General features: G+C 32.9%; 1 protein-coding gene across 2 annotated transcripts; it reads left to right on the forward strand.

Moving 5' to 3' along the window:
* Positions 1-1,718: 1,718 nt before the first annotated feature.
* Positions 1,719-24,759, forward strand: LOC111301783 (cycloartenol synthase 2). Of its 2 annotated transcripts, none has more exons than XM_022897737.2 (18): positions 1,719-2,089; positions 3,395-3,580; positions 3,752-3,841; positions 3,977-4,171; positions 4,263-4,347; positions 6,102-6,268; positions 16,309-16,497; positions 16,784-16,897; positions 17,229-17,351; positions 17,444-17,566; positions 17,634-17,732; positions 21,353-21,409; positions 22,465-22,511; positions 22,614-22,757; positions 23,004-23,181; positions 23,610-23,690; positions 24,031-24,117; positions 24,328-24,759. In XM_022897737.2, the coding sequence occupies exons 1-18, from the start codon at positions 1,892-1,894 to the stop codon at positions 24,439-24,441; spliced, it is 2,277 nt and encodes a 758-aa protein (XP_022753472.1). In that variant the 5' UTR covers positions 1,719-1,891; the 3' UTR covers positions 24,442-24,759. The 2 variants fall into 2 exon arrangements, with proteins under 2 accessions (XP_022753472.1, XP_022753475.1); XM_022897740.2 differs by having other exon boundaries at positions 24,034-24,117.
* The last annotated feature ends 1,050 nt before the right edge of the window (positions 24,760-25,809 follow it).

The raw sequence follows: 25,809 nt of genomic DNA on the forward strand, positions 1-25,809 counted from the left end.
TATTGAATTCTCTCATTTTAAACCTTTGTTGGCCTTTTAAATCAATAATTCATAATTTTAGTTATTCATCCTAAATTAGGCTATCGTGCTAAGTAAAAAATCAACTCTATTTGCCTGCATATATCATACATTTCAATTATACATTTTATTATCATGCCAAACACAATCTTATTCTAAATCAAACTTTAAGACTATGCTTTAGACTCAATATCAATATTCAATATTCATGATTATTTCAGATACACCTAATAGTCGCTCTAGCCTAAGAAATGTCTTCTAGGATTATCATCACTTATTGGAGTGACTAGAGGAACCTTTAATCCACAACAATAGTACACTAACTTGCCTCCATAATCATAGATTACTAAGACACAAGTTAAATTAAGGATACTTTAATTCAACTTTCGAACATAATATCAAAGTTAATAAAACATATATGAATATGTTGCCAATTTAGCGTTTAACATTTTTAAACTCTTAACTTTTTTAGTAAACCTTAAACTCAATATGTTAAGTATATATTTGAACAAAAAAAGACAAAGTTACCATTCTTGAATTTGTTATAGTTTTCCATCGGCTTTTCTCAATTTCTTTAGTTTCAGACAAGCTCAACTCAATCATAAAGCGAAATAAGATAGTCAAGGTGTTGGAATAAAAGATTACTATGTTGAACCGGAGCACATGTATGGGAACATAATCAATGTAGAATTGTAAAAAATTTTAAAAACCAATTCTAATAAAAAGTATATTCCTAATTTGTCAATCAATCTCTTCAATATAGCAATAATGTTTAAAGTATTCAAAAATATCTTTCTTTAGTTCTATGAAAATATTTGTAAGAAAAAGAGAAAATGAGATTACAAACGAAGTGCAAAGTAGATTTAGTGATAAACAAATGATCAAAACAATTCATCGCACTTATTTTTGTTTCCAATCTAAATAAGAGAAATTGAAAATTTCTTCATTATGGTTTGTTGATAAGAGAAGTCAAATCCTCTTTTGTTTTCAATAAAAAATTTTTAAGTTTTCAATTTCAAGATTTCAAGTTAGAAGTTATGTTTTGATTTTGAGATTTGAGAAAAGTTTTTGTTAGTAAAGAATTGGTTTTTTGAGAAGTTGGGTGTTTTAGGGTTAAACAATTTTTGTTTGATTTTCTATTAGTTTTATTTTTTTAATTAATAATATTATATATAAAATATTTAAAAAATGATATTTAAAAAATAAAAAAATTATTAATAATATTATATGTAAAATATTTAAAAAATAATACTTAAAAAATAAAATAAAATTATAATTCAGATATAGATTTATACATAAATCACATGATAGATATTTTAGTCCAGGTAATCAAAAAATAATAACAATCAATTAAAATATTACATTAACAAAATGAAATGACATGTAAGGAAATTAGTAACTACGTCAGCCATTTAAAAAAAAAATTTAATTTCATTAATGATTAAAGTGAAATTATTAATCAAAATAACATAAAACCGAGATTTTGTAAACTAAAGCAGAAAGATTAAATTTCAAAATTTTGAAGAGTATAAACATCTCAGACATATTTTGATTTTTTTTAGACTGGTTGATTGTACGTGGTGTGGCGTGGCGTGGGGTGGTGTCACGTGGTCGTCAGGTGATTAATTAATTGTAAAATAATATTATTTTGATTTTGATTTTGGTTTTGGTTATAAGCATGAGCCGTTGCTGCTCGCCACATGCTAGTGTTGTTGCTTTCCATTGCATGCACGAGTTTCTATGCTCAGACTTGCTTTTCTCTTACTAATCTTAATACTGTATTTTACGACCCACTTTGCTATCAAATGCTGGGGTAGGAAAGGAAGGAAATTAGAGAGATTTGGCTTTGGTTTTATCTAGAAGTGGGTTGAAAATGTGGAAGCTGAGAATCGCGGAGGGAGGGAGTCCATGGCTGAGAACAGTGAACAATAACGTGGGCCGACAGATTTGGGAGTTCGATCCCAACCTGGGATCTCCAGAAGAGCTAATGGAGATTGAGAAGGCTCGCAACAACTTCACCAACAATCGATTCCGAAAAAAGCACAGCTTAGATCTACTTATGCGCTTGCAGGTAAATCATCTCTTCTCTCTTTCCGTGCCATCCATCAAACGCGTCGTTAATTCCAAGAAGAGAATAATAATAATAATAATGATGATAATAATGTGTTAGGCAGCATCATTAATATCATTGCTCCAGTTGCTTTTTACTGTTTGGATTTTTTTAATTAAAAATGGGCCAAATAATTAAATCCAAGCAGGCTCCATAATTAAAAAAGAAAAAACCAAAATTCATAATGTTTGGTGTACAATCAATTTCACTCATTACTTATTTATTTATTTTACCTCATGGATTCATGTTAGTCCATCTTCTCCAAGTTTGTATTTAGTTTTCATGATTCAGTAGCTGTTTCTTCAAGTGAGAATATGAGGAATGGTTTAATATTATTGTTGTGGTTTAAAAAGTGTGTGAGAGAAGTGTGATTAGAAATATTAAGTGTTTGATATTGTTTTGAAAAAGTGCTGTGGATAATTAAAATATTTAAAAAGATATGCATAAAATAATAAAATATTAAAAATATAGAGATAATATAGTGATTTTTTATTTCAAACACACTTTTCATTGTAAAAGCACTACTTTTTTGTTTGGATTTGAAAACCAGACAGTTTTTATTTATTTATTTATTTTTTTTGTGTTTAGCATTGAAGTTGGGTAAAAAACAGATTTTGAATGTAAAAGCTAATTTCAACAACAATGCTAAACTAGCCTAGATGGGGTTTGTTTACCATTCATTACATAAAAAAGTCAACATTAGATAGTTTGGTATGCTATACAGTTGTAGTCTTCAACAGCTATGTGTGGGCAATTCTGTATCTCCCGTTGAAAGAGTACACTCAAATCTATATATATACTGTTAGCATTCCTAATCCGGTTAAAACCAGTTGTATGTTATTAGGTCTTTAACAAATACTTGGACGACAACTAGAAACTCCAAGAAAAGTCTGGCAGAACAGGGAAAACCCAAACTAAGAGTGTATTCAGTTCATACTGGATGCAACAGCCAAATTGCAAAGCAACAAAAGTTGTAATATTAACAATAAAAGGAAAAGAAAGAGAAAGATGGAAACTAAGATCTTGGAAATGATATTTGATTGTTTTCCTGTTTCTATCCTACTACCTTTTAGACAATTTCATATCTCAGAGCATTTGAGAGTTGATGAAGAGATGAGACTTTTAAAGAGCAAGCCTGAAGTTGAACAATAAATGGTTCTGACTTTTAAAGAGCAGGCCTGAAGTTCAACTGTGATTTACAAACTATGCCTACTGTTCTTTAGTTATTGATTTTATTATCTAATCTCTTTTTCCCCCATAATACAGTTTTCCACGGAGAACCCAGTTCCTGTGGTTTTGCCCCAGGTCAAAGTTGAGGAATCGGAAAATATTATGGAAGGGATGGTCACTAATACATTACGAAGAGCTATAAATTTTCATTCATCTCTCCAGGCCCATGATGGGCATTGGCCAGGTGATTATGGAGGTCCAATGTTTCTTATGCCTGGCTTGGTAAGTACTAAATTTTATTTGAAGATATTCCTGGTCACATCAGTTTGACTTATCTTGTGTGTGACATGGCTGGTAGAAAGTTTTCCATTTACCTTTCCAAAACCTTGTTAAATATTATAATTTTTAAAAGAAGTGATTTATATATATTTTTTTTCTCATGTGATGCGTCAGGTAATTACCCTGTCTATTACCGAGGCACTGAATGCAGTCTTATCAGAAGAGCATAAGAAGGAGATGTGTCGTTATCTCTATAATCATCAGGCAATTAATTTATATTGGATGTTTTTGCTAGTTAATAAAAGCTCTTCAAGTTTTTGGCGAGCGTTTTGCTTCTATTTCATTCTTGCATATTGGCCGTAAAGTTTTTAAACTATGGTTATATATATGCAATTGCAGAACAAAGATGGTGGATGGGGTTTACACATTGAGGGCCCAAGCACGATGTTTGGTACTGTCTTGAGTTATGTTTCTTTAAGATTGCTTGGTGAAGGTGCTAATGATGGGCAGGGGGCGATGGAGAGAGGAAGAGATTGGATTTTGAGTCATGGTGGTGCTACTTATATAACATCATGGGGGAAAATGTGGCTTTCAGTTAGAACTTAACCCTTCTCATGTTGGTTACGCTGTTTGCTACTCACTTGGACATCTGTTTGATTATAATTGCATTGCTTGGTGGTAACAGGTGCTTGGTGCCTTTGAATGGTCTGGCAATAATCCCTTGCCTCCAGAGATATGGCTTCTTCCTTATATGCTTCCATTCCATCCAGGTTCTTGCCACTCTATTTCCATAATACAATTTCAATGTATTTTGAGGTACATATTTCTAGGCAGGCTTAGACATGTACTTATTCTAAAGCTTGTTGCTTTTGTATTTAAATTACTTTCTTATGAAAAGAATGTTATTTTAGGTAAATAAATATATAAATTCAATCTATGCATGTATTATGCAGTACTAGTTTTGAATCCCTTGCCATAGTTTGATAATTGCTAAAATCATAATGGTTAGAGAATCAAATGCTTTTTGTGGGGGTAATTCCTTTTTGGGAATCAAATGGTAAATTTGATTATATATGTTACATGCTTATATATTTAATTTGCTATCTAACTTGAAATAATTCGGAAATATAATTGGTTCTTGGTCAACCACCACATCAGCATTGAATCAGCTCCAATGGGCTAAAATTTCCCAAATTTTCTTTTCTTTTTTCTCCTTTTTTCCCCATGTTTTCATGATCTCTCTCTGACATACCCAAACTATGTACTCTGCCTCCCTCCTCATCATTGTTGGTTGATCCTTTTTTAAGTCGGACAATGCTACCCCTGATTTTCTCATTTTTCTTAGAATGCCCTCATGTGAACACTTGCTATTGAATCTTTGAAACTTTAGGTTCTTTGATAGTAATTGTTAATTGTAGAATGGATTTGGGTTTGGTTGGAGTTACTTTTGATGGCTTTTTGGTGTAGGTACGTTTTGTGGATGCAAATGATGTTTATGGTGTTGGAGAGTAGTGGCGAGTGTGCTTACCACATTGGCAGGAGTATTTAGATCTTTTGAAGGAGCTCCAGGATTTTGAATTAATTTCTTAACCATCTACGGGACTATTGGTAGCTAGAAAATGCTTCATGTAGGATTGTAATTCAAAAAATCAATGTAAAACACTAGAGAAAATCTGTCAAAAAATTAAAAATAGTAAAAGGTACTTGGCAATATGGTATAATAGCCTGGCCCCCTGTTTTGCTTAATGTTAAAGCTACAAATTCTTTATTGGTATCAATAGTTCCATATGATGCTGTCTACAAATTCTCTGAAGTGAGTGCACCTTTGAGAACATTGTCTGTGATAGAGGCACAAAAAGTTTAGGCTTTTGAACATATTGTGATATTTACAGCCTAGAACAACTTTTTTGTAAGCAAAAAATTGAAGAACTATTAGCTTAATAGTTTATCAACTATTAGCATAACACTTCTACAAGGTTACCAAACAATGAATTTTGATCATATCATATATGTCAGAAGTAACTAAAATACCTATTCAATATAGTATATGTGAAATAATAATTAAAATAGCTATTTATTTATCTAACAAATAAAAACAGAATTGGTTTTTGAGGGAATATGTCTAACAAAAGCCACTTTAACTTACCTCTATAATTAAATTAAGAAACTGCAGTGTCATCTTGATCATAGTTTCTGTTAAATTGGTCTTTATTCCCTTCATACCTTTCCTTATCAATGAAATGAAAGTAATGGGTTTGAGCTGAACTAGGTGATAAACCAGAACTTTATGAAACTTTTATTCTAATGATATTTGCTTTTGCAAGGACTTTATTAGTTTGCGAATTTTTTGGTGGGATGTTTGGACTAATTACAAATAATGCACCTTTGATGCATACTTTTCAGCTGAAAATTTTGGAGTGGATATAATCAGTAATTTCCATCTAGAAATTTTGTTGAATTTGTATTTTAACTAGTTCTATTTCAAATAGAACAAAAGAATAATTTTCTTTTTCCTTGACTACAGGAAGGATGTGGTGTCATTGCCGGATGGTCTATTTGCCTATGTCTTATTTATATGGAAAGAGGTTTGTTGGCCATATCACACCAACTGTTTTGTCTTTAAGGAAGGAGCTTTATACTATCCCATACCACGAAATAGATTGGAATCATGCACGAAATGCATGTGCGAAGGTTCGTGAAATTGATACTTCCATAAATGCTCTACCTACATGTAGATAATCATCTTACATGGCCTTATCCCCACGACTCCTTAATCTTTGTCCATTTTCCATAATGTCATTTCTCAAATAATTTATTCTTAATTAAGAGTCCTTATTATTTTTGTTTCTAAAATCATTTGAAACTAAGCTTTCTTGAAGTTTTCTATATATGAAGTTAATTAAAATCTCTGTGCATTACATGCATCATGTCTCCTTGGAAGTTGGAGTAGGTGCTTCTAAGATGGATAAAGAAAATTTTGGGGTTCTTGGTGCCTGAGATAGTCACTGAGTGGTGTAAGCTTGTTTGAATCTACCCAAGCATCATTACTATTAACTATATACTTGTTAGTAGATAGCTTGTGGGCATCAACTCTAATAATTTGAGGAATTTCATATATGACTTGCCTGTTAACTTAGGGAAAAAGAACTTCTCATTTTTATACCAAGGAACAAAATCAATTTTTAACAAAAAAATTTTTTGAAATCAGTAATTGTAACCAGCACCTCAGCATCTCAAATTAAAGTTGATAGCTTTAGCAACAGAACTGATCTAATTTCTAAGCTTCTTCCTAAAGCTTTTCTTCATTATAAGAATGGAAAAGTGGAAAGGCAGAAAGTTGAGAGAGAAGTGAAAGAAGTGCCAACAAAAATTTTCCCCTTTCCACTAGTGTTCTTAGTAAGAGGAATGGAAATTGGATGGAAAGAAAAATTTATATTTATAACTGTTGCTTATTGGAATTGAAAAGTGAGGAAAGGAAATTGAAAAATCTCAAGTTTTGTAGCTAAATCCTTTCTAGTGGAGATAAAAGAGCAAAACTTTAGAAAAAGGTATATATTAGACACACCTGTCCAAGTGTTTTTCTCCTTAATCTTTGCAATTTGGGAGGTTGATGTAAGTTAGCAAGTAAAAAAGATGACAATCACTATTTTGTTTCCTTTTACTCTCCTAACAAGCGCGATTAAAGTCTTTCTTTCCCACTCTTCTCTCCCAATTTTGTTATTTTTCTCTCTTACCAAACAAAGTTTGAGTTCAGCATCTCATCAGTTGCTTCTTAATTTGCTTCTAGTATGAATGATTGAACTGGTAACTAGTGACCTATCCACTTTGCAAATAGCTATCAAATAAGCGTGGGGTAAAATTGTTAACAGATTATGTATCAAATCAGGATCAATTTCCTAATTTGTTGGGATATCAAATTAGGATCATTTTCTTGATTTGTTGGGATTTATATATTTGATCTTTTATTTGTTTCTATGTTTGGATGATTGTCTCTTGATTTTGTGGGTTTCTTTGTACATATCAATTCCTCTATATATTTGGGGATTCTTTTTAATAAAATAATATTGAGAGAACATTGTTTTTTATCTCTGTTTTCATGGTATCAAAGCAAGGTTTGCTGTTGTTTTTTCTTTTCTAATGGCCAAAACAGCCATAACTAGCGCCTCTCAAGAGAGTAGATCATAGGTGACTTCTAAACCAATTATTGCACTTACTCCAAAGTACACAATTGCACAAAAAGGTAATTATCCTTTGCTTTGGGTGCAAAATCAGATTCTAAGAAGTCTTGGATTATAGATTCTGGGACATCCGACCGTATGACTTGATGCCATGAATTGTTTTTAACATACAATCCATGTTTTGGAAACCTTAATATTTGTATTGCTGATGGATCACTATCTGCTATTGTGGGAAAAGGAAACATTAAAGTTTTTAGTATGACACTGTTTTCGGTTTTGCATGTTCCTAGTTTAGCATGTAATTTAGTGTCTATTAGTAAATTGACAAAGGACTTGAATTGTGTGGCTAAGTTCTACCCTTCATATTGTGAATTTCAAGATTTATTTTCGGAGAGGATAATTGGTAATGCTAAGGAGCATGACGGCTTGTACTACCTTAAGGATCCTCAACAAGTGAATAAACAAGCTTTGACTCTAAATAGTGAATTTGTTCCTATTTCTAGTGAAATTATGTTATGGCACAATAAATTAGGACATCCTAGTTTTCCATATTTAAAAACTCTTTCTCCTTCTCTTTTTAAAAATAAGATGTCCATTCCTTTCATTGTGAAACTTGTCAACTTGCCAAACACGCTCATGTTCCTTATCCTAGTCATCCATATAGATTTCTAAACCTTTTTTCTTTAGTTAATAATGATATTTGGGGACCTTCTCGGGAAAATAACATAATTGAAACTAGGTGGTTCATGACTTTTATAGATGATCACACACGAGCTTGTCAGGTTTACTTATTAAAAGAAAAGTTTGATGCTAAGGCGATTTTTCAGCTATTTCACAAAATGATTCAAATACAATTTCAAGCCCAAATCCAAATTTTTTGCACAGACAATGGGAAGGAACACTTCAATTCAATTCTTGGTGATTATCTAAAAGAAAATGGGATTTTTCACCAAAGTTCTTTTGTTAACACTCTCAACAAAATGGGTTTGTAGAATGTAAAAATCGTCACCTATTAGAAGTTGCTTATGCTATCATGTTTACTAAAAATGTTCTTCAGGTTTTTTGGGGATGCTATTTTAACAGCCTCATACTTGATCAATAGACTTCCTAGTAGAGTTCTCAATTTCCAAACACTAGTGAACATGTTACTTGAATTATATCCACAAACTAGGTTGTTTACTTCTTTACCCCTAAAAGTCTTTGGTTGCACATCTTTTGTTCGCAACAAAAGTTCATCTTGTGAGAAGCTAGAACCTAGAGCTATACAATGTATCTTTATTGAGTACTCTCCTACTCAAAAAGGGTATAAGTGCTATTGTCCATCCATGAAACAAACATTTGTCTTACTAGATGTCACATTCTTTGAAAATCAACATTTTTACTCAAAACCAACTCTTTAAGGGGAGATACGAAGTGAAGATAGGCTTTGGGATTTTTCCATTCCACTTAGTGTAACATCTGTTATTCCTATTGTGTCACCAATAAAAGCTAACTTGGACACAGGGACAAATTCATCCATACTTAATCCTTAACAAAAAACAGAACTCCGTGTTTATTCACGACGTAAACCATAGCCTCAAGAAGTACAAACTTTTGTGCCCCAGCTGCATTGTCAAGAATCTAATCCGCGAGTAAATTTTGAATCAGAAAATGCTGAGCCTATAACACTATCACTGGTGAATATCGATTTGCAAGTAAATTCTGAATTAGAAAAGGTTGTGCCTACCACACCATCACCAATGAATACTTCACTTGATGATCTAGACATACCTATAGCACTTAGGAAAGGTGTAAGATTTTGTGCTCAACACCTGTTGTCCAATTATCTATCCTACAGTTGTTTGTCTATTGCATTTCGTACCATGATAGAAAAGATCGAGATAACTAAAATCCCACAAAATATTCATGAAGCTTTAAAAATCCCATAATGGGAAGCTGCTTTACTCGAAGAAACAAAAGCATTGAAAAAGAATGAGACTTAGGGATGTTGTGGAGTTACCAAAAGGAAAAACACCAGTTAGATGTAAGTGGGTATATACTATTAAGTATAATTCAACTGGTGGAATAGAGAGACACAAGACCTGCTTAGTTGTGAAGGGATTTACTCAAACTTTTGGAGTAGATTACACTAAAACCGTTGCTCAAGTTGCTAAATTGAATATTATAAGGGTACTGCTTTCACTAGTTGCTAATCTTGATTGGCCATTACACCAAATGGATGTCAAGAATGCCTTTCTTAATGGGGAGTTAGATGAAGAAATTTATATGGATTTGCCTCCTAGTTTTGAAGGGGGAAACAATGTCAGGAAGGTATTACTTGATTAGTTGACTTTATCTATTTTAGTTAAGTCTCTTATTTTTAGAATAAAGAGTGATTTGGGTAGTTACACCAAATTCATTAGATATTTTCCTATTATGTGTAGAGAGTAAATTTCTTTTTTGATTAGTTGTTTTAATGCATGAAAATCTTAGGTTTTAAGGATGAGAATATTGAGTATTTAGCCTATATATTTTCATGCAATTTTAGTATCGTAATAAGAAAAATATAGAAGAATAAAATAGTTTTATTCTATAGATTTCTTAATGGTGACAAAGCAATATAAACCTTTGAAAATTTAACTCGGAGTCCAGCATGGCCAGCAGAAGCGAGAGTCTCGCGTCAGAGGTGAGAGCCCTACGTCGGAGGTTATCTTTAACCCTAGAGCTAGCGTTATTGGAATAGGTTCTTTAGCACACAAATGTAATTTTCTAAGTGCCTTGAGTGTAAAACTAGAAAAATCAAATTCATGGTTATGAATTCAGGAGCTTCAGACCATATGACTGGGAATGCATTTGTATTCAGTAAATAGAACCCATGTTATAAAAATTTCACAGTTCAAATTGCTTATGGGTTACTTTCAAAAATGGTTGGTACAGGTTATGTTATTATTTCCAAAGACATAACACTTAATTTTGTTTTGTTTATTTCAAATCTAAGTTGCAATCTACTGTCTATAAGCAAACTTACAAAAGACCTTAACTGTGTTAGTAAATTTTTATAAAATATGTGTGAATTTCAAGATTTGGACTCGGGGAAGATGATTAGTAATGCTAAGATGTGTATAGGACTCTATATCCTAAAAGCTAATGATTCTAAAAGACAATATCAGACCTTTTATGTGGCTTCATCCTTCAGTAATAATAAAAATACTAATAGCATGTTGTGGCACTATCGGTTAGGTTATCCAAACTTTTTATACCTCAAAGGGTTGTTTCTCTCATTATTCAATAAAAATCCTAACAACTTTCAGTGTGAAGTCTGTCAGCTACATACCACATATCCTAATCAACCTTACAAATCATCCAATTCTTTTTCAATGATACACAATGACATTTGGGGTTCCTTCAGAGTAAATAACATTACTGGTTCTAAATGATTTGTCACATTTATTGATGATCACACCAGGGTTACTTGGGTATTCCTTATGAAGAAAAAATCAGAAATGGGCTAGCTATTCCAAAACTTCAACAATATGATCTAAACTCAATTCAAAATCAAAATCCAAGTGTTGAGAACTGACAATGGGAGATAATACTACAATTCAATGCTTGGATCATATCTAATGAAGCATGGTATAATTCATCAAAGCTCATGTGTCGATAATTCTTAGCATAATGGCGTTGCTAAAAGAAAGAATCAACATTTGTTGGAAGTTGCAAGCATAATGGCTACCTATGTACCTAGGTATTTTTTGGGTGAGGCTGTTTTTACTGCTACATATCTTATAAACAAAATGCCTTTTCGAGTCTTGAAATTTCAAAGCCCTTCCCAATTCCTTCTCGGTTCTTATCCTCACTTCGAATCATCTTGTCTATTCCCATTAAAGTGTTTAAATGCATTGCATTTGTTCTTACCAGCCAAAAAAACCAAAAGCAAATTAGATCCCAAATCCATCAAATGCATATTTCTCGGATACTTCTCAAATAAAAAAGGATACAAGTGTTACTCACCAGTAACAAAGAAATTTTACCATTCCATGATTGTCACCTTTTTTGAAAATCAACCTTACTTTCCCAAAACTGCCATTTAGAGGGAGAATCCAATCACACGAGAATATCAGCTTTGGGAAGATCCTATTACCGAACCACCAAACACTTCTCCAACTCCTTTTCAAGTCCAAAACATCCAACCGGATCCCTTAAATCCCTTTCAGGTCCAAAACATCCGACTAGATCCTCCAAGCCCAAAGTCCACACAAGGGAAAAAAAACAAAGAATTGATTGTCTATTCAAGAAGACGTTAAACTTATAAGGATCTAGGAGAATGTACACCTTCAAAGCAAAGCCAAGAATCTAAACCAACTCCAAATATACTTAAAACCAACATAGGTAACACTTTTACTGAATCTGATTCAATTGAATCTTTTGATGATCTTGATCAACCGATTGCTCTAAGGAAAGGTGTGAGGTCATGTGCTCAACACCTAATTTGTAATGTGGTTTCTTATGAAGTTTTATCACCTAGTTATTGAGTTTTTGCTACCACACTAAACAATATGCAGATTCCCAATAATATTCATGAAGCACTCATGCAACCAAAATGGAAGATGGTTGTTTTGTAAAAAATCAAGGCCCTAGAAAAGAACAAAACATGGGAGATTTCAGAATTATCCAAAGGGAAGAATCCAGTTAGGTGTAAATGGATTTTACTGTCAAGCACAATGCAAATGGAAGTATTAACGATTCAAAGCTCGCCTTGTTGCAAAATGATTTACTCAATCTTATGGTGTTGACTATGAGGAGACATTTGCTTCAGTTGCTAAACTTAATTCAATTTGGGTGTTATTATCATTGATAGCAAATATAGATTGGCCACTCCACCAACTAGATGTCAAAAATGCATTTCTTAATGGTGACCTAGAATAAGAAGTTTACATGGAAATCCTTCTAGGATTCAAAAACCAAGACAATTCTAGCAAGATATGTAAACTTCAAAAGTCATTATATGGTCTCAAGCAATCCCCATGTGCATGGTTTGATAGACTAACAAAAGTGGTAAAGAAGTATGGTTTTTCACAATGCCAGGCTGATCACACCATATTTGTCAAATGTTCACTTGAAGGAAAAATAACCATTCTTAGTGTCTATGTGGATGACATTATTCTTAATGGAGACTATGTGAAAGAAATTAGCAACCTAAAGAACCTCCTAGCCGAAGAATTTAAAATCAAAGATTTGGGACACCTCAAGTATTTTCTTGCCATGGAGGTAGCTCGTTCAAGGAATAGCATCTTTGTTTCACAGTGTAAATATGTCCTAGATTTACTAAAGGAAACTGAAATGCTTGGATGCAAACTTGTTGACACTCTTATGGACACAATGAATAACGTAGGAATGGAAGAAAGAAGTCCACCAACAAATAAGGGCAACTATCAAAGACTTGTTGGGAAACTCATCTACCTCTCTCATACAAGAGCAGATATTGGTTTTTCGGTTAGCATGGTAAGCAGATTCATGAACAATCCAACTGAGGAACACTTGAAGGCTATGTATTGAATCTTACAGTACCTAAAGAAGAGTCTTGGCAAAGGGTTATTTTTTAAGAAGACATCACGCGGAAATGTTAAAATTTACACTGATGCTGATTGGGGTGGATTTGTTACTGACTGAAGATCAACTATTGCTTATTGTACCTATGTGTGGAGAAATTTGGTTACTTGGCGAAGTAAGAAGCAATTTGTGGTGGCTAGAAGTAGTGCGGAAACTGAGTTTAGAGCTATGTCTCATGGCATATGTGAGGGAATTTGGCTAAAAAGGTTGCTATGGGAGTTAAAGGTTTCTACAGAAGAATCCATGAAGATATTCTGTGACAACAAAGCTGCCATAAGTATAGCAAAGAATCCTGTTCATCATAATAAGACTAAACATGTGGAGATTGATTGTCACTTCATCAAAGAGAAGATAGAGGAAGGAATTGTTAGATTAGTTCATACTCCCACATGCCTCCAAATTGCAGACATACTCACTAAAGCTCTCTCTCGAAACAACTTCGAAAATCTGAAGTCCAAGTTGGGTATGATTGACATCTACCACCTAGCTTGAAAAAGAGTGTGGAAATCTAATCTTCATTATTACTTGATTAGTTGACTTTATCTATTTTAGTTAAGTCTCTTATTTTTAGAATAAGGAGTGATTTGGGTAATTACACCAAATCCATTAGATATTTTCCTATTATGTGTAGAGAGTAAATTTCTCCTTTGATTAGTTGTTTTAATGCATGAAAATTTTGGGTTTTAAGGCTGAGAATATTCAGTTTTTAGCCTATAGATATTCATGCAATTGTAGTATTGTAATAAGAAAAATATAGAAGAATAAAATAGTTCTATTCTATAGATTTCTTCGTTATGCAAATCGAAGAAGTCTTTCTATGGTTTAAAACAGTCACCAAAGGCTTGGTTTGATCACTTTGCAAAGTTAGTAAGGAGACATGGATTTAGCCAAGGACAAACTGATCATATTCTTTTTTTCAAACACTCACTACAAGGAAAAAAGACTATTTTGATCATTTATGTTGATGAGATTATATTGACTGGTGATGACACTAAAGAAATAGAGGGTAAAGAAGACTCTTGGAAAAAAATTTGAACTTAAAGACCTTGGAAACTAAAATTGCAAGGAGCAAGAATGGCATTAATGTTTCCAAAAGAAATATATGGTTGATCTCTTGAAGGAAACTGGTATGCTTGGCTGTAAACCAATTGATCCTATAAATCTTAATGTGAAACTTGGAAAGAAAAGGGGAATTCAAGTAGATAGGGGGAGATATCAACAAGTGGTTGGAAAACTGATCTACTTGTCTTATGTAAAACCTGATATTGCCTTTGCAATTAGTGTAGTAAGTCAGTACATGCACTCTCCATTTGAAGAGCATCTTGAAGTTGTGTATCGAATCTTAAGGTATTTGAGAGCCACACCTAGTAAGAGTTTGTTGTTTAAGAAGAATGAACAAAGAAATGTGGAAGCATTTACATATGCAAAATGAGTAGGATTAATTAAAGACAAAAAATCCACTTCTGGGTATTGCATGAAGGTTTGGGGTAATCTTATCACATGGGGGAGCAAGAAATAGTTTGTTGTTGCTCGAAGTAGTATAGTAGTAGAATTTAGAGCTCTTGCACAAGGAACTTGTGAATTTATCTAGCTGAAGAGACTTTTGGGAGAATTGAAAATGATAGATGAATACCCTATGAAACTGTATTGTGATAACAAGGCTGCTATAAGTATTGTTCATAAGCCGGTGCATCATGATCGAACAAAGCATGTGGAAGTTGATAAGCATTTTATCAAAGAGGAGATTGATATGGGAGTGATTTGTATGACCTATGTTCCTACAAAGCAACAAGTAGCAGATATCCTAACAAAGGGACTACATAAACTAAGCTTTGACACTCTTGTTGACAAATTGTTGGCAGATTATGTATCAAATTAGGATTAATTTCCTGATTTGTTGGGATATCAAATTGGGATCAATTTCTTGATTTGTTGGGATTTATATTTTTAATCTTTTATATGTTTTTATGTTTGGATGATTGTGTCCTAATTTTGTGGGTTTCTTTGTATATATCAATTCCTCTATATATTTGGGGATTCTTTTTAATAAAATAATATTGAGAGAACATTTTTTTTTATCTCTATTTTCAAAAACCATTCAAGCTCTTGATCGATGCAGTTGATTAAAATTATTGTTTGAAATCTTTTTTTTTTTTTTTTGTAAGTGGCAAGAGTCCAACCCTTATCATCTTTATTTTTAATTAAAGCTCTAACCATTTAATCAAATGTCATTTTTTTTTATTACCGGTGGATGGTTAGCTCAAGTGGCAAAGAGATTGTGCTCCTCTCTTTGTTACCTAGGTTTGAATCCGTTAGGGGGCTGTAGGAAGGTAATTTTCCATTAATTTGCTAGGCCCTGCATAGATAAGCATGCTTGGACTAGCCCGGATAGGGGATGTACTACGCAAAGCCTAAGAACCCCTTGCCGCTAAATAAAAAAATACATGTCATTTTTATTATTTTTTGCCATATTTAATATATATATTTAATACTACATTTCTATTTTTCTTAAAAAAGGACTTTGTGATTGAATCGATTGGTTAATCGGGAACTGAACCTCCATTGGTTCAATCCTCAGTTTGGTTATTAAAACATTGCACTTAACACTCCCTTTTGTGTGTAGGCTAATACTAACAACTAAAACACATGGTCCTAACACACGGACAATGAGTACAGTAAACAACATAAGAAAAAATAATTGGAGCAAAAATCAACTAGGGCTCTGATGCTATGTTAAGCACCTAATTTGGAACCAATTGATAATAAGTGGATGTGGTAACCTAAATATAAGGCCACAACCAATTTTGAACTTGGCTGATGGGAAGACACCATTTAACAAGAATAATAGCAACCATAGATTTTTTCGTTAGTACTTTCCATTTGATTGTAGAACAATTCACCTTTGGTGCATGTACAGACTTCAGTTTAATGTCAATGTCAAGAACCTATTGCTTTCTTTTGCAGGAAGATTTGTACTACCCTCACCCATTGGTGCAGGATATTCTTTGGGCATCACTTGACAAGGTTGTTGAACCTATCCTTATGCATTGGCCTGGAAAGAAGATAAGAGAAAAGGCTCTCCAAACTGTAATAGAGCACATACACTATGAAGACGAGAATACTCGTTACATCTGTATTGGGCCTGTTAACAAGGTGCACAAGGAAAAATAAACTCATAAATCTGAAAACAGTATATAAAATGTTATGTACATTTATTTGGTTCTTTTACAGCTTTTGCATTTCTCAAATTTTCAGATTATCGTGGAGTTTCTATTCTTTTTTTTTTTTTCTTAACTCTTATATTTGTTATAACGTATGTGGCATGATTAGTCTGTACCAAATGCAACTCATGCAATTCTTCTCTAATTTTTGGTTACTTCCTTATCTTATTATTCAACTCTTATATTTGCCTGTCTGCTATTTAATTTGCTGATGATAGGTGTTAAACATGCTTTGCTGTTGGGTGGAAGACCCAAATTCAGAGGCTTTCAAGTTGCATCTTCCAAGAATTTATGATTTTTTATGGCTTGCTGAAGATGGCATGAAAATGCAGGCACGTACACCATCTCATCCTTTATTTAATTGATAATTGCCATGACCATCAATAAAAAAACAAGAACTATTTACCAGATTTTTGGTATTAAGGAATTTTTAACTGATGAAACAGTATTACTGGATAGCTATATGTTCTGGTGCTAATCTTTAACTGTTGATATCTGAAGGTGGCTTCCATTTGATCTGGAAAATTATAATTGCTGCCTTATGAATAAATTTTCTGAGAATCTATGCACTATAATTGTGTCTATGTGCCTAGTTTTACTTTTGTACAGAATTTTGCAAGATATCAATAAGCATTTACAGTAGGCATAATGAACTTCTTGCAGGGTTACAATGGAAGTCAACTATGGGACACTGCTTTCACAATTCAAGCAATTATTTCAACCAACCTTACTGAAGAATATGGTTCAACTTTGAGGAAGGCGAACATGTACATTAGGAACTCACAGGTGGTCAATGCATTGGAAATATATTGGAGTTTATTCATTTGGTAGACTTCTTGGTATATTACATTTTTATCTGCTTTTTCATTGTTTTGAAGGTTCTAGAAGATTGCCCAGGTGATCATAATTTTTGGTATCGTCACATTTCCAAAGGTGCTTGGCCTTTTTCAACTGCAGATCATGGATGGCCCATTTCAGATTGCACAGCAGAGGGATTAAAAGTAAATATTCCTGGATTCAGAGAAATTTCCTTCTTATGTTTTCTTAATCTTTTTTTCCCTCTTCCAGGCTGCTCTTTTATTATCAAAAATACCCCCAGAGATTGTTGGAGAGCCACTAGAAGCAAAGCGGTTATATGATGCTGTAAATGTTATTCTTTCACTTCAGGTAATGCATTTTCTGGATATGATCAATCAAATCTTTATTTCTATCTATAGACACATGCATATGCACCACTATCACTAAGTTTTTGTTTGATAAACCATTGAAAGTTTTAATTTTTAATGACTTAATAAATTCAATGCATTTGGTTACTCATTTGATGACCTTTAATAGAATATTTTCGATAAAAAGTGTAGAAAGTGTTAAAGCATTTCAACCTTCTTAATGCATTCAATGAAATTTCTTTCCCTTTTACTAAATGTAAAATCCTTGTAAGATCATATATCTTTTTTGCAAAAGAATATTATAATGTTGGTATTTTCAAGCAAAAGTGTATTCTTGAACACGGAGATCAACATGAAGTAAATCACACATAAGAGATGATATTTAATGTAGTTCAACACTTGTTGCCTACATGCATGGATGGGAGAAAAATCCTCTATAAAAGTATAGATTACAAAAATACAAAACACCAATAAATACTAAACATGAGAACTGAAAGACACCTAGTTTCCATGCTCATTAGTGTTTAAACCCATGGAATACACTTTATCCCATGTAACCTAGTGTCTTGCTCCACTCTCCCTTTCATCCCTCCAACTCTGTGAAACTCTTCCAAAAAAACCCATCACCATAGAGATTACATCTCTCTAGTTCTAAATGCTAAGATCCACCCCATATTCATACAACCTATTATTTGGTCACCAAGAATTCCTACTCATTAAGAACTCTTATCCATTAAGTATATTTATCCCTTAAATAAACTTAATGGACAAGTGACTTTCAGTCAACAAAATTCTATTGGAATCCTAAACTGATTCCCAATTAGATTTTGAGTCAAATATCTTACAATATCCGCCTTAATTCAATTTCCACCAAAATTTTACCTTTGAAGAAATCCTGACTACACATAATAAAAGCTGTACCTAACTTTACCTGGTTCACACAATATGGCGATTACCCATGTGTAGCCACCAAGCCAACTCCATCCTTGTTGTCTCCATAGAGGAACCTCGAACTAATGACTTTGTGTCAGAATTTTCTCACTTATATCTGTATCCAAGGATCATATTAGTCAGCAACAACAAGATGTTTTTCTTTTTTTCCTCTATCAATCTCCCAGAGACAAAACTACCACACTCTTCTTTTAAGGACCACTTTGCCATATATGATTTCTTGGCAAACCAATATTACACACTACATATTTTTTAGACATGTCACACCACTCAAAAGTTGTGTACCACTCACCATGATTTAGGATATAATATCACAAGAAAATGTCAATACTTCTAGAGTAGTGAGAAAAATCTCTAAGGTATTCATTTTGTTCCATTCCTTTTAACCCAAAATTTGCACCTGTTACCTTCAAATCTTCAATACCATCAAAATCTTTTAATTTTCACCTAGATCCAGAAATTTGTTGGAGCACCGCTAAATCTATCAAGGATTATTTGCAGCAAATCTCCTTTTCATGTCTTTGATTTCACGAACACAATTTGCAAAAATAAAGCCCCTAAATCGAACCATTGTCTTTGTATCACTACTCATGCTTCATGATCACATATGATGATTCTTCAACCCGTGCTTTGATACCACTTATTAGGATGCAAAAGCGTATTCAACATTGGGCTTAACACAAATTAAAACACACAAAGGGACAATATTTAATGTGGTTCGACAACCATTGACTACATCTACAATGAGGAAAAAAATCCATTATAAATTAGAGATTACAAAAAGTGCAAAACACCGATAAAGGAGCACTAAAGGCGAGCCCTGAATCAAACCTAGTTTTCATTCTCATAGTCTTTAAAACCATGGAATACCCTATATCTCATGTAATTCAATGTCTTTCCCCCACTCTCCCTCACACTGCTACAACATTGTGAATTCCTCCTAGAATTGAGATCACCTAGAGATTACATCTCTCTCATGATTCAAAAGGCTAAGACCCATCTGTTTCTTGGTAAAATGATATGCTACACACTAAGTCTTACTCATTAAATATATTTATCCCTTAAATATTCTTAATCACCATGGAACTTTTAGCCAGTTGTATTTGAATCAAATATCTAACAAAATCTATTCAATATTTAATTTTTAGCAGCACAGCAACTGTTGCCATAGTATAATTTAGTCCTTAAAATTTTTTGTACTAAATTAAGTATTTAAGCTTTTGGTCAAAGAATGCCTAACTTTAAGGCAATGTGTCATGCTTTTTTTTTTTTTTTGAAGGTGTCTAATTGTTGGCAATGGTATTAATTTATACAGCTTCTGTGTGCTTAACTGGTTTACATCTTTAAATTTTGGATACTGCAATTATACTGAGACCAAAAGATAGAAAAGAAACCATGAATGTTATCAACATTTTAGCTCTTTCTATCTTGCTACATTTGGTAGACAATCATGAATATTGAGGCAGATCTTGTAATATTATAATGATTAAGGATCATAACTATGCATCTATTATCGTGTTACTGGCTGTGAAGAATGGTTGAAAAAGTTTCTCAAAACTAGTGATAAAGAATGAAATGAGAGGGAAGTAGGGAGACCTAGGATGGAAATTGATAAAAAACTGTAGACAAAAATCAGGAAATATCTTAGGTGAAGATATTCCTTACAACTCTTAGTGTTATATTTTGGTGGTTGTCTTGACTTTGAACCTGGAATGAATACATTTAATCCCACTATTCAATTAAAGAATCTACCCACTGCCATTTGTGGCATTCAAATATTTATATCAGATAAGCTCTGAATTTTTTAAGCCAAGATGATACTAGAATTGGGCTCTTGAACCATACTTCTCTCCAACCGATTGATAAAAATCTCTTTTGCCCCTGCTTCTCTTTGTTCAATGGTATCTTACTACTGATATGTTAACATATTTGAATGAACAAAACTACAAAAGTCTCTCATTTCTCCTCTCTTGTTTGCATCAGCATGTACTCAAGCACCCCTTCACCTCTGGATGCATGTATGCATGTCCTAATTCTGTATGAAAAGATCAAAATATCCCAATTCTTGCCTTTTGTGTATTTACATGCACATGTGCAACTCCTTCGCCCTTCCATTCCTTGAAAGTTGAAAATTTGGCATCAGCCACACATTTCAAAATATGAATGGACTGGGAAGCAGATGATCTCATTGACGTGAAATTCCAGCTACTCAAACGTACTAGTTCTGAATTTAGCTGGTACAAGGGACAGCATCACATTTTTATTTTTTATTTTTTTCTCTTTTGCCCTAGATATGTGGTGCAGAGAAGAAACAGAGTTGGGGGAGAAGATAGGAGAATGATGGGAAAAAAAGAACAGAGAGAGATATATGAGAGAAAGAGGAAGAAAAGGAAGAAGAGGGACTATTTTTTAATACCCCAACATCCAAAACTGAATAAAAACAACAATTGTAAATATATTGTTAGCACCATCTAGACCTAGTCCTCAACAGATAGCAAATTCCTAAATAACCATAATTATAAGTTAAACCATGATAAACCCCTCTCACCCCCCCTTTCACACACACATACACTTTGGTCCTTCATCACCTAGTTTTATCTTGGGAGCAGTGTTATTCAGAGCTCAAGGCTCTTGACATATTGATTAGATTTCATTTTCATATCTTTGCAGAACACAGAAGGTGGCTTTGCAACATATGAGCTCACAAGATCATACCCTTGGTTGGAGGTATCCCTTGTTATTGTTTATACTACTATTTTTAACAATATTTATACTTCATTTTGCATCTGTGTAGCATCAATCCTTGATAATCTCCCTCCTTGCAGAGTAATTCGCATTAACATGTTTATAATTCATTATTGGAAGGGGTGTGTTCTAATTTCAATTGCTGTCACCTGGAGAAAGATTATATCTGAACCAATAAAATGGTTTCTGTTTCCTATTTCTTTCTGTTTTATGGAGTTTCTTGTTCTTTGCTTGTGTGGTAAAACAATACGTTAGGTTTTTTGTCTAGACTCAAGCTAATGATAATAAAAGGCACTGGATATGGAATCTGGAAGTAAGTCATGATCATCAAAGCTAAACTATCGAGAGTATACAGGAATTAATAAGATTAAATTATTGCTCCCTCTTTCATGTTTATAGTTGCTTTTTATTTGGCTTTGACTATCATTTCATGTGTCTTAATATTGATTTTTCATTTTGGATAAGATCCCTTTCCTCTCTACAAACTGTCCTAAGTGCAATTGTCAGTAAGAATGAGTGAATCACCTCCTTGTTATGATCTTATGGTGACTAAATTATGAGGTTGCGATGGCCTCTTTGAACAGCCCTTCTTAATTTGGAAAATCAGGAGAAAGGTTCTTAAGAGCAACATGCTACAGAAGTTGAGTTGTGCTGCCCATGATATGGAATCTGTATATAAATCAGAATATTCCCTTGTGATCAACTGCAGAGAATGCATCTAGGTTCTTATGGCATATGGCATGATGAATTATTCTCTTCTTTCTCACCTCTAGGGATGAAATGTTATGTGAATTTTGGCCTGCAGATTGAGATCTATAACCTGGAAGTAGATAGCTTTCCATATTATCTGAAGTTATAGACATGAACTAGTATTTTAAATCAACTATGTAAATTTTGAAGAAAACATAAAATACCATCCATTGGTTAATGAAGGTTTTGTATTATTAATTGCAATGCCTGTTTTAGCGGTAAGCTGTAGAATACTTAGTGCAACATGTGTTTTGTTTTTTGCTAACTGTATTATTTTTTGTTAACAGCTGATCAACCCGGCAGAAACATTTGGTGATATTGTTATTGACTATCCGTAAGATTCCAGTATTTGAGTTTAATACCTTTCCATATTTTTCCCTTTTTTTTTTGTTTGCTTGAAGAATGTAGTTTAATATCAGTTATAATGGCTGTTCAGTTATGTGGAATGTACCTCAGCTGCAATTCAAGCTTTGACATCTTTTACAAATTCACATTCTGGGCATCGTCAAGAGGAAATAGACCAATGTATTCAAAAGGCAGCTAAGTTCATTGAAAATATACAAGCCTCAGATGGCTCATGGTTTGGCCCTAACTTTCTCTGAAACCAATGTTTTAGGACACTTTTGGTGTTTAGTCTTTAACTTCTATCTACAGCTAAAATTATTGAAATATTACAAGCCTCAAATGGTTCATGGCAATCTTTTTGTGTGACTCTTTTTGGTGTGTTAGTCTCTGAAATTTTCTAACTTAAGCTATTCCAATGTTTCAACTCTTATCTTTTTCCTAGCTTTGAACTCAATTTGAGTTATTTATCCTATCCAACTAGGTATGGCTCATGGGGTGTTTGCTTCACTTATGGTACATGGTTTGGAGTGAAAGGATTGGTGGATGCTGGAAAGAACTTCAATAGCTGTTCTAGCATCCGCAAAGCCTGCAATTTTCTGCTGTCTAAACAGCTGTCCTCAGGTGGCTGGGGAGAAAGTTATCTTTCATGTCAAAAGAAGGTCAGGTTTATTAACTTACCATGTGATGGTTCTCAATTTCTACTCAAGCATATGAGAAACATCTGAATTTTATAATCTTGCAGTTCTAATTTTGAGTAAACTTCGTTTAATATTTTGTTTTTACATCTAGATTGGGGCTCTTATTCACCTAAGTGGGAGTTTCCTTTGGGAACAACTCATGGGCACTTGTGCTATGGTTTGTGAAATAAAAAAACAAGAATGCTTAAAAGGCTCTTTTTTTTATTTCGGTTAGGATCTAATTTAAGGTGCCTTTTGCTATGCTTCAGCTTCTTGAGCCATTCATTATCCTTTTTCGTACCTAACAACTAATACTAACATCATCATTTTCTTATGAAGCTATTGATGCATCTCGAACTCATTGTGGTTGGATATATTGTCAACAACTTTTTAAATGCTCCCCTGTACAGGTTTACTCAAATATTGAGGGCAACAGAGCACATGTAGTGAATACTGGCTGGGCTATGTTGGCTTTAATGGCAGCTGGACAGGTAAAACATCAATATTTATTTTAATGTTTTCTAAATGGTCAGATGGGACTACAGTGATTGCTTTCTTCTTGAGCAACTCATGTTTTTTCCACCATAGTTGCTCTACGATCATGTGGAACCTTTTCTACATATTCCTGACGGCAAATCATCTTTACTAAATTAGTTGAAATTTTGAATAATTTTGATGTGGTAATGTATGAGCTGCATGTGTCAGTCGTATAGCTTTCTGCAAAATGTTTCAACACTGAGCAAAAGTGATGCTTCCTGAAACATAGCTTTGTTGGTTTAGAAGTATCTACATATTTTGAAGGTTCATTATTTCTATTTTAAATTATTTAAGCAGGCTGAGAGAGATCCAACACCACTGCACAATGGCGCTAGATTTTTGATAAATTCCCAAATGGAGAACGGGGATTTTCCACAACAGGTAAATTATAAGATTATCTATGCACATGTTATTTAGGTTAAGGTTTTTTTTATTCAAATAAATGCAGGATATAGTATTTTTTAAAATGATAAAGGGATTGTCATCCGGTTTGTCCTTTATTTATTTATTTATTTATTTTGAATGGGTGCAGAAATTATTCATATCAAACTATGCATATGCTTTGATTAATTCGAAATTATTTACTTGCAGGAAATTATGGGAGTGTTCAACAAGAATTGTATGATCACGTATGCTGCGTATAGAAACATTTTCCCTATTTGGGCATTGGGAGAATATCGTACTCGTCTATTTCAGCCGTCGTAGAGCAAATGGTGGTAATAACTATTGCTGATAATGTTCCCCTACTCTGTTTTCATCATGTTAATTGGTACTTCTCAGTTTATGGAAAGTGGCTAAACCCCTTTTGTTGTTTTAAGTATCATGTTTCTTGAAAAGTTGCTAAACCGCTTTTGTTGTTTTAAGTAACAAGGTGGGTGGAACACGAGGACAGAAAGGGGGACCCAGTTTGAGTGTTGATCTATTGGCAATCATTGGAATGCCCATTTCCTTTTTTTTTTTTTTTTTCTTGTTATCTAAAGCACCACATAATGAATTTTTATTGTAGAAGATTTACCATCGCTAGTGATTACTCTCAGGTTAACAATTTTTTAGAGTAAAAAGATTCAATTCGTTGACATAATAAAACATGGATAAAATCAACAATTTGGATGCGCTAAATCCAGAATTCTATCGTCAAGAAACTAGAATTCTACCATCAAGAAACTACCACTTGATTGTGACAGTACCGCACCTATTGTTACTACTCTGTTTGTTGACATAAATTCAACTATGAACCAAATTATCAGTTCAATCACTTCGTTCATATTAAGGTTACAAAAATCAAATTATATTGATTAAAACCAACCTTATAAAACGAAGGAAAGCAATGAACTCGCTAGCTTTTTCTTTCGTAATTTTTTTGGTTATTGAAAATTTTTCTTTCTTCTTCCCTTTTTCTTTTCTACTAGAACAAAAAATGTTACTAAGTGCAATATAAATATGGACAGAAATCAAGTTATACTAAAAAAATTTTATTTTATTTTTCTATTTTTAAAATATTAATTTTAATAAATTCAAAGAATGAGATGAAATTCTTTTATTTTTCAGTTTTACTCATCTCTTTTAGTTCTATTTAAATCAATGGCTTAAAGATGGTGTGAAACTTTTTAATTTTATATTGCTATAAGTTGATCATTTTCCTATATATAAAAGTGTAAATATAAAAGTGTAAATTTCAAAAGTGTTAACAGTGATCAACCTAAATACTTCTATAAATTTGTAAATTAACAAATTTATCTTTAAATATATAACTTTTATTAATTTATTTAATATTTTAAAATGTTAATTCTAAAACTATTAAAGTGGTTGATTAAAATATCTTTAGTAATTGTTTTTATAAATTTTAATTTAAATGAATTTTTGTGTTATTAGACTCTTGTTTTTATAATTAGACTAAAATGTGTTAAAAGCGATTGACTAAACCCTTAATAAAATTTTAATTTCAAAAATATTAAAAGTAATTGATTAAAATACTATTAATAATTTTTATAAATTTTAATTTAAATGACTTTATTTTCATTATTAAACTCCATTTATATAAGTAAAAATGATTTTTCACATCAAATGAGAATA

The sequence above is a fragment of the Durio zibethinus genome, chromosome 15, assembly GCF_047325235.1.
Source record: "Durio zibethinus cultivar Kanyao isolate XHJ-2024 chromosome 15, ASM4732523v1, whole genome shotgun sequence".
Taxonomy (NCBI): Eukaryota; Viridiplantae; Streptophyta; class Magnoliopsida; order Malvales; family Malvaceae; genus Durio; species Durio zibethinus.

Bases quoted from the DNA above. Each gene is read 5' to 3' on its own strand.
- LOC111301783 (XM_022897737.2), top strand. From the start codon at position 1,892: ATGTGGAAGCTGAGAATCGCGGAGGGAGGGAGTCCATGGCTGAGAACA. The intron at 16,498-16,783 runs GTGCACAAGGAA...TGCTGATGATAG, and splicing joins GTATTGGGCCTGTTAACAAG to GTGTTAAACATGCTTTGCTG. The intron at 22,512-22,613 runs GTAAGATTCCAG...ATGGCTGTTCAG, and splicing joins GATATTGTTATTGACTATCC to TTATGTGGAATGTACCTCAG.